At 36.8% G+C, this 13,636-nt stretch overlaps 1 protein-coding gene across 4 annotated transcripts in view; it reads right to left on the bottom strand.

Moving 5' to 3' along the window:
• The window catches only part of LOC107502944 (meiosis 1 associated protein), a 64,687-nt gene extending 52,471 nt beyond the window's left edge, over positions 1-12,216 (bottom strand). For all 4 annotated transcript variants that reach the window (XM_016130719.2, XM_016130720.2, XM_016130718.2 and 1 more), the window contains exons 1-2: positions 12,182-12,216; positions 6,632-6,917 (exon numbers count right to left, since the gene is read on the bottom strand). In XM_016130719.2, the coding sequence (XP_015986205.2) occupies positions 6,632-6,865 (234 nt within the window). In that variant the 5' untranslated portion in view covers positions 6,866-6,917; positions 12,182-12,216. The remainder of the gene's footprint in view (positions 1-6,631; positions 6,918-12,181) is intronic.
• Between the last annotated feature and the right edge of the window lie 1,420 nt (positions 12,217-13,636).

Raw genomic sequence — 13,636 nt, forward strand, 5'->3', positions numbered from 1 at the left:
TGCTCTGAAGTCTACTTTATTTGATATATTAATGCAGCCAATTCTGCTTTGTTTTGGTTGATATCATGGTATATCTTTTTTCATTTCATATTGTATTTGAAGTTAAGTTTCTTCTAGGATATGGTTGGGTTATCCCACCTCCCATCCCGCCCCACTCTGCAATCTCTTTTAATTGGTGTATTGAGACCATTTACATTTAAGGTAATTACTGGTATGTTACTCTGCCAATTTCTTTGTGGTTTTATGTTTGTTCTCTTAGTTTTTTTTTGTTTCTCTGTTTTCATTTACCTATCTCCCTGTGCTTTACTTAAATTTTTTTTTTTTTTAGAATTTCATTTAAATTTATATATAGTGTTTCTGAGTCTATCTCTTTGTATGATTTTTAAGTGATACATGCATTCTTATCATAGTCTACTGGTGTCAACATGTTACCAGTTCAAATGTATAGAAACCCTTATGTCCTTTAAGTCTCTTTACCCACTCCTGTTTATACTGTAATTATCTTAAATATTTCCTGTATGTCAACAATCACATCAGATAATGTTATAATTTTTGTGTCAACTGTCAAATATGATTTAGAAAACTCAGTAGAAAGTCTATTATATTTATCCATATTTTCTTTCCTTGTTCTTTCTTCCTTCTAGGTATTCCAAAATTTGTTATTTTATAGTTTCCTTTCTGTTTCAAAAACTTCCTTTAACTATTTTATTAAGGTAGGTCTGCTGGTAACAAATTCTCTTAGTTTTCCTTCATCTGAGAATATCTTTATTTCTGATTCATTCCTTAAAGGTATTTTCACTAAATACAGAGTTCTGGGTTAACATTCTTTTACTTTCAGTACTTGAAAAATGTGACACTTTTTCTGGCCTCCTCTGGTTTCTGATAAAAAAAAAATCTATTATTACCTTATAGGTAAGGCGACAGTGCTCCACTTTAAGAATTTATCTTTCGTTTTTAGAACTTTGATTATAATGTGCCTTAGAACAGATTTCTTTGCATTTATCTCATTTGGGGCTCACCAGGCTCTTGTTATTTAGATTTATAGCTTTTGCCAAATTAGGGGAATTTTAGTGATTAGTTCTTTGAAAATTATTTTTTCAGCCTTATCTTCCTTCCCTGTTCTTCCTGGACTCTGATGACATAAATGTTGGATTTTTTTGTTATAGTTTCACAGGTCCCTATGGCTTTGTTCATTTTTTAAAAGTTTATTTTCTCTGTTACTCAGATTTGGTAATTTCCATTCTATCTTCAAGTTCACTCTATCTTCAAGTTCACTGATTCTTTCTTCTGACCTCTGCATTCTTCTGTTGAGCCTATCCATTGAAGATTTTTGCTTTTCAAATTCCAGTTATTGTATTTTTCAGTTTTAAATTTTCTATTTGGTTCTTCTCTATAATTTTTCTTTGATGAGAATTTGTCTATTTTTCTATTTATTCCAAGCATGTTCATAACTATTATTGGAGCATTTTTACTATGGCTGCTTCAAAATCTTTTTTTCAGATAATTCTAACATCTCTGTCATTTAAGTACTGGTGTTGTTGTTTTCTCATTTAAGTAGAGATTTCCTTGGTTCTTGATGAGTGATTTTCTTTATTGTATTCTGGACATTTTGCATATTATGTTATAAGGCTCTGGATCTTATTTAAATCCTCTGCTTAGTAGGCCTCCTCTGACACTGTGCCAATGCGGGAAATAAGGTTTCCAGATAATTTTAACCAGTCATGGTTGCAAAACCAAGGCTGAGCGGCAACTCCCATCCCCCAACCCAGAGGGTTCCTCTGAGACTGATCCTGCGGTGCCACAGGGAAATCTGAGCAAATGCTACCGAAATTGTTGCTAACACTGACAGGAACTGAGACTGAGGGTAGCGAGTGTGATTAAACATTTATAAAGAAAAAAAAGACATTATTAAGACTTTATATAAAGCAGAGATCCAAGAGGCTTAGATGCCACCTACTGGAGCCAAAAGAATAACATCTTATTTGCAACAGGCTAGGGACCATTATATAATAAATCTTTCTGGAAAATAAAAAAAAGCAGAACATACTTCCATTAATTCCCAGGTGGGGAAATAGTCCATTAAACACCGTGAACAACCAAGGTGACAAGGCATCTCACAAAGAAAGAGAAAAATCTCCAGAAAATAAGCCTATAGACATAGAAATATGTGACTTAAATAACAGAGAATTCAGGATGGTAATTCTGAAAAAACTCAATGAGATCTGAAACAAATCATATCAACAGTTTCAGGAATTGAAAAACAACTAGATGAGTAGAATGAGTTCTTTAGCAAGGAGATTGAAACCCTCAGAAAAAACCAGATAGACCTTCTTAAGATAAAAAACATACTGCAAGGTTGAAAAATGAAATGACAAGCTTGGAAAATAGAGTCGACCAAATGGAGTAAAGGATCAATGATATCGAAGACAGTAATCTAGAAATAAATCCAAAGGAAGAAGAGAGAAACTGAAGCATGAAAACTAATGAAATAGAAATACAAGAACTAACTGATACCATCAGGAGAGGAAACATAAGAATAATGGGAATTCTTGAAGGGGATGAAAAGGAGCAGAGATTAGAAAGCATTTTCAGACAAATGGGTAATGAGAATTTCTCAAATCTAAAGGAATGAGCTGGACCTTGGAATTCAAGAAGTCACCAGAAAATCTAATTATCTCAACCCAAAAAGGCCTTCACCAAGACACACCATATGAAAATTATCAAAAATTAACAATGAAGAAAGAATTCAGGGCAGCCAGGGAAAAGAAGCAATAACTTATAAAGGAAAACCCATTAGATTATCTTCGGACTTCTCAGCACAAACTGACATTTACAGAGCCTTCCATCCCAAAACAGCTGCTTATATTTTCTTCTCTAGTGCACACGGAACATTCTCAAGGATTGACATATTATTCTCTACAAATATAAGAGGGCCGAAATCATACCAACTATATTCTCTGATAGTAATGCTTTGAAACTAGAAATCAACTGTAAAAAGAAAGCAGAAAGAACCACAAATAAATGGAGATTAAACAACATACTACTGAAGAATAACTGGGTCAGAGAAGGAATAAAAAGGGAGATCAAGAGATACATACAAATGAATGATAATGATAGTACAACATAGCAAAACTTGTGGGACATGGCAAAAGCGGTCATAAGAAGAAAGTTCATATCATTACAGGCCTACCTCCAAAAACAAGAATGAGCCCAAATAAATAACCTAATGCTTCCTTTTAAAAAACTAGAAAAGGAAGAACAAATGAAGCCTAAAGTCAGCAGAAGGAAAGAAATGATCAAAATTAGAGCAGAAATAAATGAAATTGAAAACGAAAAAACAATAGAAGAAATAAATGCAACAAAGAGCTGGCTCTTTGAGAAGGTTAATAAAATTGACAAACCCCTGGCTAGACTAATTAAAGAAAAAAGAGAAAGAACACAAATCAACAAAATCAGGGATGAAAGGGGGGAAATTACGACTGATATCACAGAAGTGCAAAGGATCATACAAGAATACTCTGAAAAAGTATATAACATCAAATTTAATAACCTAGAAGAAATGGACCCGTACTTAAAAAAAATACAACCTTCCTAGACTGAATCAAGAAGAACTGGAAAATCTAAATAGACCGATCAGCAGTATGGAAATTGAAAAAATCATCAAAAACTTATCAAAAAGTAAAAGTCCAGGACCAGATGGCTTCACCAGTGAATTCTACCAAACATTCAAAGAAGATTTAATACCTATTTTCCTCAAACTCTTCCAAAAAGTCGAAGAGGAGGCAATACTCCCCAGCTCATTTTATGAGGCCAGTATTACCCTGATACCAAATGTGGTAAAGATAACACAAAAAAAGGAAACTACAGACCAGTATCTCTTATGAACACAGATGCAAAAACCCTAAATAAGATTCAAGTGAACTGAATACAGCAATATATTAAAAAGATTATAGACCATGATCAAGAGGGCTTCATCCCAAAGGCACAAGGATGGTTCGATATATACAAATTGATTAATGTGATACACCACATGAACAAATTAAAAAATAAGAATCATACGATCATATCAATAGATGCAGAAAAAGCCTTCAACAAAATACAGCACCCATTTATTTTATTTTATTTATTTTATTATTTTTTGACACAGTACCCATTTGTGATCAAAACACTTCACAAAATTGGGATAGAAGGAAAGTATCTTAACATAATAAAGGCCATATATGACAAACCCTCAGCCAACGTTATACTTAATGGTGGGAAACGAAAAACCTCCCCTCTAAGATCAGGAACAAGGCAAGGCTGTCCCCTCTTACCACTGTTATTTAATATAACATTGCAGATCCTAGCTAGTGCAATCAAGCAAGAGAAAGATATAAAAGGCATCCAAATAGGAAACGAAGAAGTCAAACTGTCACTATTTGCAGATGACATGATTCTCTAAATAGAAAACCCTAAAAACTCCACAAGAACACTACTAGAAACAGTAAGCAAATGCAATAAAGTCTCTGGATACAAAATCAACATTTAAAAATCCATAGCATTCCAATACTCTAATAATGAAGCATCAGAAAAAGAAATGGAAAAAATAATTCCTTTTGTAATTGCAACAAAAAGAATAAAATACCTAGGAATAAATATAACCAAACATGTGAAGGACCTATATAATGAAAACTATAAGACCTTATTAAAAGAATTCGAAGAAGATACAAAGAAATGGAAAGATATTCCGTGTTCTTGGATTGGAAGAATTAACATAGTTAAAATGACCTTATTACCTAAAGCATTATATAGATTTAATGCGATCCTCATCAAAATCCCATCGGCATTTTTAAAAGAAACAGAACAAAAAATCATCAAATTTGTATAGAAGCACAAAAGACCCCAAATTGCCAAAGGCATCCTAAGGAAAAAAAACGAGGCTGGAGGCATCACTCTGCCCAAGTTCAAATTATACTACAAAGCAACAGTAATCAAAATGGCATGGTATTGGCAGCAAAACAGACACATGGACCAGTGAAACAGAATCAAGAGTCCAGAAGTAAACCCATATTTATATGGGAAAATAATTTTTGACAAAAAAAACCCAAAAACATACAGTGGAGAAAGGAAAGCCTCTTCAATAAATGGTGCTGGGAAAACTGGAAAGCCACCAGCAAAAGAATGAAACTAGACTGTTGTCTATCACTACACACCAAAATTAACTCAAAATGGATTAAGTTCCTGAATATAAGACCTGAAACAATAAAATGTATAGAAGAAAACAGGAACTAAACTCAAGGACATTGGACTTAAAGAGGATTTTATGAATTTGACCTTAAAGGCAAGGGAAGTAAGAACGAAAATAAATGAATGGGACTACATCAAACTAAAAAGCTTCTGCTCAGCAAAAGAAACTGTCAACAAGGTAAAAAGACAACCATCCAAATGGGAAAATATATTTGAAAGAAAAACCTCCAATAAGGGCCTAATATCCAAAAATACAAAGAACTTGTATGACTCAATAACAACAAAAAAACCCAAATGATCCAATTGAAAAATGGGCAGAGGGTTTGAATAGACACTTCTCCCTGAAGGACATACAAATGGTCAACAAATATATGAAGAGATGCTCAACATCTTTTAGCTAGCTATTAGGGAAATGCAAATCAAAACCACAATGAGATACCATCTCACACCTGTTAGAATGGCTATAATCAACAGGACAAGTAATAACAAATGCTGGAGAGGATGCGGAGAAATAGGAACCCTCATACACTGCTGGTGGGACTGCAAATTGGTACAGCCACTATGGAAAACAGTATGGTGGTTCCTCAAAAAACTAAGAATTAATCTACCATATGATTCAGCAATCCCTCTCCTGGGTATTTACCCCAAAGACTTGAAAACCCATATCCATACCGATGTTCATAGCAGCATTATTCATGGTGGCCAGGACATGGAAACCACCGAAGTGTCCTATGATAGATGATTGGCTAAAGAAGCTGTGGCACATATATATATATATATACAATGTAATATTACTCAGCCATAAGGAGAGATGAAATACTGCCATTCACGACAACATGGATGGAAATAATCATACTAAGTGAAATAAGCCAGACAGAAAAGGTTGAAAATCACATGACATCACTTATATATGGAATATAAACCTAAAAGTAACAAATGAACAGGATAAACAGAGACTCATGGACATGGACAATGGACTAATGGTCACCAGAGGGGAGAAGGGAAAATAAAATAAAATCTTGGAAAAAAATAAGAATAGCCAGAGACCTATAGAGAAATGTAGAGACTAGTTTCCCTGCATTTGCATTTCAAAGGGGTGTGTGTGAAAAGTCAGAGACCTTTATATTCTAAAGGTCTGTAAAGGCCAAGTTTTCTCTCCCTCCTTCAGGAGTGGAGGGGGCCAAGATGTGGCCTATTTAAACTCCCATATTAATAATTCTGAGATTTCTCTTTTGCAGTACAAACACCCCTTATGTGCAGAATGACATCTGATCTCATTGTGTTGTCTGTATTGTATTGGGTGTAAGAACAGGCACAGTTATTTCTAAGTAATAACTGTGATCTCTTCCCCAGAAACTCTGTATTTGCTTTCAGGATAAAATGAGCAAATGGTGAATATACTCACCACAAAGGGGAGGATGCACTCGTGCTGATTTTGTACCATGTATAAGCTGAGGAGGGACATGCGGCTGGGGCCCATCAAGCTGCAGGCTAGAGAGAAAAAGTTTTGCAGAGCCTCACAGAGGTTGGAGCAGATGTCAGCCCAGGACGGTAGAGTGATATGCACAATGAGAAGCCTTGGAGGTTGCTGGTAAATCTGTGTGGGGGGCCCTTTACCAGTAGTTCGGCCATGATACATGGCAGCCAGACCAGAGGTGGAACTGCAGCCACTGCCTGGATATTCTCGACACCTATAGAAAAGGAGCGAGAAATCATTGGCTTACATAAAACTGAATTATGTACTCTGTTGAAACAATGAACATGGGTCTAGGGGATTAAGTCCACAAAGGAGTCAGGCTGGGTACTAACTCAAGCTTCCCTAGGCAGGGCTACTCCACCCTTTTTTTTTTTTTTTTAAATATATGATTCCATTTATGTGCAATGTCCAGAACAGGCAAATCCATAGAGACAGAAAGTAAATTAATGGTTGCTAGAGGCTGAGAAAAGAGGGAATGGAGACTGACTGCTAATGGATGAGGGGTTTCTTTTATAAGGATGAAAACATTCTGGAATTATACAGTGTAATGTATGCACGCACTTGTGAATATAGTAAAACCCAATGATTTATACACCTTAAAGTGATGAATATTATGGAAGTCTAACCCATCTTAATAGCTCCTAAGGGATCTAGATGTTTGCTTGTAATGTACGACTGAGAATTCTTAGAGAGATGCTGAGTGGAACTAATCAAAAGATACACAGAAGTCAAACTTCAGTTTCAGAGTAAGCTATCTGCCCTCATAAACTTTGTTTATTATTGTACTGTATTGTAGTTTATTTCTATGATTGCCTCTCTCACTATATTGTGGGCTTCCCAAGGGTAGAGAACCTGTTTTGTCAACTTTATTTTGGTACATGATAACTTTGAGAAAAAAATGAAAATATGAGCACTTTCCCCTTCAAGTCTTGTTCAAGACTCTTCATGACTTGATCTCCAACCTAATTGGACAAATTCTTGATCTCCAACCTAATTGGACAAATATCTAACCAATATTAAACGAAAAACAAGATTTTAAAACCTAAATACTCTATAACCGCTGAAGGGGAAATTTAACTGGTAGTCGAATATCTTCCCACAAACTACAGGGTCAGATGATTCCACTGATAAGTTCCATCAAACTCTCAAAGACCAAGAATTTCAATTTTAATTTCTTTCAGAGAATAAGACAGGGAACACTATTTAATTAATTTTACTAGGTTAGCATAACCTTTGTTATCAAAATGAGATAAGAGTATTATAAGAAAAAAATTATAGGATAATCTCATCCATGAACTTAGATGTAAAAATCCTAAACAAAATATAAGCGAATTGAAAATAGCAGTATATAAAAAAGAATAATGGAAGAAGTAACACTCATTGTTTGCAGATGATATAATCGTGTATATAGAAAATCTTAAAAAATCTACAGTTTTATAATTTTCTCCAAAAGGTCTCCTTGAAGAGGAATTTTCCACTCAAATGGCTAACCTTGTAATCACCTCTTTGTTCTGCTTCTGTAGACATGCTTGCTGCATAGGCCAAAGGGCAGGAGATCAACTGAAGATTCACCCTACTCTTTGCTCGTTCTGTCTAGATAATAGATGTATCCCCTTTGCTTGTTCTGTCTAGATAACAAATGTATTGAATCTCATGCTCTGTAACTGCCTATAGCCCACAGCAGCTCTTGCGCTCTGTAACCACCTGAGGACAAATTAACCAATTGGCTCATGCCAACTGTAATTGCGCTGATAAGTCCTATAAAAGCAAGTTTACCCCTGAGCTCGGGGCCCAGATCTTCAGAGCTCTAGCTCTTCTGGGACTGCTGGCTTAATAAACCTGAGTTCTCTAGCTCTTTGAGTGGTGCTTGGTTTCTCGCTGGTCTGATTTTTCTGCAACATCCTTATCTTTTATTAAATTTTATTCTTAGAGATTTACTGTTTTTAATGTTAATTTACATGACATATTTTTAAATTTTGTATATAGTTTGTTGCTAATGCATAGAAATAAAGTTGATTTCTGCAAAATGATTTTATATTTAACAAACCTGCTGCACTCTCTTACTAATTATAATTATTTGTTGATCCTTTTGGATTTTTTTTTGTTCGCAACCCTATAATCTGTGAATAAGGACATGCACAAGGATATATGAACAAAATAAGATCATAGCAACAGAAAGACTAACAGTCATAACAGTCTTATTCACAATTACCCATATTACAAAAAACACATATATCAATCAACACTAGAATGGACAAATTCTGATATAGTCACACATACAGCAGTGAAAATGAGTGGACTAGTCACATGCAACAATGTGGATGATTCTAAGAAATAGTATTGAATAACAGAAGCAAGACACAAAGAATATATATAGCATAATTCCATTATTCACCTAGATTTTTAAAATAAGCAAACATAAATATATTGTTTAGAGGTGTGTACATAATGGTAAAACTATTTTTAAAATGCAGGGAAATTATTATCATAAAAACAAGGGTAGTGATTTTCTCTAGGAAGGAAGGAGGACATGATGATTAGAAGGGACAAAAGGGGAGGATCCTGGGGTATTGGCAAGGTTCTGTTTCTTGACTTTCATGGTGGTTGCATGGGTGCTCACTATCATTATAAAACTATATGTTCATATTTTATGAAATACTCTATACATTATGTTTAACAATAAAAATATTACAAAAGAACATTAGGACAAGCATAAAAGAAAATATTTTTTAAATTAAAAAAACATATCTCCACTTCTGTGAATGAAAATGATTCTATATAATTGTGTTTTTTAGCTAAAGAATGCACAAAAATAAAAGCTTATTTGATTTCCCCTGGGTCCAGGAGTAAGGTATTTATGAAAATTTTCAGAAATGTTTTGGAATTTAGGATCTTTAAAAATGATCTAAGTGCATAAATAAATGTGTTTCTCAAAATGAATCTGTGAAGTTAGTCTCTTTCAAACTTTCCTCTTTAGATAGTGAAGGTCAACATCCGTTCATTCAACAATTTTTTATTGAGCTCCAATTATGTACTGGGTACAGATGAACAAATAAATGAATATGTTAATCTGTTTAAAGTAATCTTGAACCAGAAATCAAAAGAAATGACTAATATATTTATCAAGAGAGCACACATCATAAATATCTTTTAACTGTACTTTTAAAAATTAAGTGCATGGGACCAATGTAATGCTGAATTTCAGGCAGACGCACAGACAGGTTCACATAAACAAACAGGCACCAAGACAGAGGCCTTATTTAATATAGAATGAGCTTCTATTCTCCTTCTCCATCTTTCCTCACATCTGAAACTCTTGCCATTTAAGAGTACAAGCAGTTCTCACTTTTCATGGTTCCAATATACACAAATCTCAAATTGAATACAGTTTAGTTAAATAACACCAGCACCCATCAACATAGTTCAGATTTCAGTTACCACAGAATATTAACTGTGAATAATTACATAAAGTACAAATCACAGCTAGCTCTTCAGTCCACAAATCAGATGCACATCATGATCAGTGACCGCTTACGTCATTTTTTTCAAAGTTTGTCAGCGACCATCACTGCAGATCCCTTACTCAGTTTAAACACAGACAGTAAAACGTATGGTTGTTTTACCTCCTTATCTCCTAGTGATAAATCCAAGTGACATTTTTACAGAAATGGATAATCGAAAGGGGGAATTGGCAAAAAAAAAAAGATGAGACTATAGAAAAAAAACCATACATGACATAACGCTGAAAGTGAAAGTTGACGCAAACATAAATGGAGTTAAAGAAGAAAGAGCTGACTGTGAGAATATTGACAGTAACATCATTTGATAGACTAGATAAGTAGCCAGAAGAACTTAGTGAAGGTGAACTTATCAACATAAATGAGGAAAGAGGTTATGACAAAAAATATGTAGATACCCCAAAGTGCTACCAGCAAAAACTTCATATTGGAGAAACTCTTGGAGATATTTTACAAAATTAAAGGGCAAAAAATAAAATGTTGGAAGCTGATTTAAACTTAGGAGTATAACAATGGGCTAAGGCATAGAAAAGATGAGTGCTCTATCATGTTATTGTTCAAACTACTCTTGGGAAGTTTTTACAAAGAAAGAAAAGACTTTGATTTCCAATCTTTCTAATATTTTAAATTAGAGTGTGCTAAATAGATATTAATTTTACTATTTTTCATTTTCCTGTACACTTAAAACTGACAGTAAGAGGGCTTTTAATGTTTTGACAATTTTGAGAGGTCCTGGAACAACTATAATTTTCTTATTGATTATTAAGATCACTTTGAATGGTTTCAGCTTGCACAGTCAATTTTAGATCCCACACTGTGTGTAATTCCAAGACTGTAGTTTAAATGAGATAAGAGGCAGCTCTCTTCCTTATATCCTCAAATGTGATCAATTAATGTATCTGATGTGTCTGGGCATAGTACTACGCAGCATCTCACTATTTCTGACCCTATACTCTCCACTTTTGCCAAGAATATTCACTTATTGGTGTCCCTCTGCAAACTGGTTAAAACTGGAACTGGGCCTTGAGCCAATAAAAGACAAGTTACTCCTTTGCTAAAAACCCTTCAGTGGCTTCCAACTGCATTTGAAACAAAATCCAAAATCCTTACCCTGGCTCCGAAGTTCTGCATGTGTCTCCTTTTCAATTCTTCACCCTCCTGCCTTGGCATCCTCTGCCCAAACTCTCCCACCCCATCCCTACCCTGGGGTTCTTTCTCAAGTCCACAAATGGTTGGCCTCTCACTGTGGCTCTCACTGTCATTCTTTTCTGAGTATTACCCTCCTTAACCCTCATCCCTTAGGTCTTAATAAGTTACTGCCCCTTTACATACCCTCATAAAATCGCCTAGACTATGCATTTATAAGCTCTGAACATTTTGTGTGTGATAAATGATTTAATGGTTCCCTCTTCCGTAGGACTTCATTAAAATTTCGTGGAATTTAAGTACTTCTCCCTTCGTGGGCCCCTTCCTCATTTAAAAAATGAAATAAAAATCAATAATTCACTTTTGTTGTGATGTAAGGAAAAAGTCAAACATTTTCTCTAATCTTAAGAGTTCACTGTTTTCTTCTGACTTTACAAGAAATTAGAAGATTTTCGTGCCGCCGCCCCCGTCCCTCAAAGTGTCGTGGGCCCTCGGTACGGCGCTCACTCTGCCTGATGGATGGGTGGCCAGCCCGCAGACCTGCGAGAGCCTACCCAGGAGACACGGTGTCTGCCTGTCCTGTCCTCAGACACGAGTGTCGAGGAACGACTCGGATCGCTGAACGACCCGGATCGACGGTCTGACGACAGTCCCCGGCACCTGCCAACATCTGCCTGCGGACAGGCACAAGCTGGCCCAAGCCCACCCTGCGAAGTAGCTTCTCCTCGTTCCTCCCTGAGGCCCTGCTCCTGCCCCCAGCCGTGGAGAGCCGCGGGAGTCGCTCCTTTCCGTGGCAAAGCCGAGCCCGCCTTACCTGACCCTCCGGCTCTTCGCGCGCGTCTGCGCCGCGGCAGGCGCCCCCTTCAGGCAGGCCGCGGCTGCGCGGGGCGGCTCATGCGCGCGCGCCGCCCCCGGGGTCGCCCCAGGCTGCGCCTCAGGGCCACGTCGCCAAGACGTGGGGCGCCGGGGCACCGCCTTCTTTGGCTCTTAGGTAGGGTTTTGGATCTCTGTTGCGAATATTATGCTAAACCTGATACTTCCTTGTCAGCTACCCGCCAGGAAACATTCCAGTGGCACCCACATGGTGTTCTTGGCTTTAACCTCTCTTCTACATCATTCATTCATTAATGGAGTCAGTCATTCTTTCATTCAATAAATATTTGTTGAGGACATACTATGTGCCAGGTATTGAGGGCACACTATGTGCCAGGCACTGTGCTAGGACTGGGATCCAGGGGACACACAGACAATGGTTCCTGCCCTCATGGAAGTTTAGTCTTCCCTCAGGAGCTCTTTGAAGTCTTTTGCCCTCTGCCCTCTCTTCTCATACTTATTTTCATTTACTTGGGGTTGAGTCCTATATTCGCTTTGACAAAATCCAGTTTCCTGGATTGTCCTGGTCCTCATCAGTTGGCTGCTCTGGGTCTTCAACTTAATCTGTTGAATAAGAATTTTTCTCCGAATTAGCCCACAGGAAAGGAAAAGATAATGCTACTACCAAACCAAAAATGGACAAGCACTCTCTCCTGTTTCTCTCTTTACTATCTTCTCCCCTTCTCAGTTCATTGCCTGAGATACAGGTTGGGGAGGGGAGGTAAATTTACCAATGAGTAGTTCAAGATAGGTTAGGACCAATAGGAAGAGTCACTTACCTATGTTCTAGTCCCACTAAATCACTTTTGCTCCTCTCAACTGCTATTCAGAGTAACACCAGCAACATTTAACCCAGGTATCTCAGGTGTTGGAATCAGATGTCCAACAGACTTCCTATGTTTCGGTGTAAAGGGTAGCATCTCAACAGGTCTTCTTTCCACATAGTCCAAATTAGTCTTCCTGTCTTTAATATCCAGATTATCTTTTATACTGATGTTAGAATTATCCTTGTAAAAATATATTTGGTCATGTCATTCTTTGGCTTAAAAACTGTTTGTGTTTTCTTTTTCAGTTACAAGGTTTATTATAACTGACCCCACCTACCTTACCAGGCTCAACTCCAACAATCTTTATTCAGCTCCAAACCACACCACTCATTGCTCCTGGCTACAATAAATTTCTTTCTGTACTCTCTATACCAGGCAGTCCTCAACCTTTTTGGCACCAAGGACTGGTGCGCCTATTGTTGTAGCCGCCAGCCCCCGAAAGACACACGGACCACCAGAACTCAGTGAGTGAGTTATAGGAAACACTCTTTATTCAGCCAGTTGAGTCTGCCAGGGGTACGCAGACCCCAAATTAAGCAGCAACAAAATGCAGAAGTACAGGGTTTTTA

This window comes from Rousettus aegyptiacus, unplaced genomic scaffold (genome assembly GCF_014176215.1).
Source record: "Rousettus aegyptiacus isolate mRouAeg1 unplaced genomic scaffold, mRouAeg1.p scaffold_m13_p_7, whole genome shotgun sequence".
In the NCBI taxonomy this organism is placed as follows: Eukaryota; Metazoa; Chordata; class Mammalia; order Chiroptera; family Pteropodidae; genus Rousettus; species Rousettus aegyptiacus.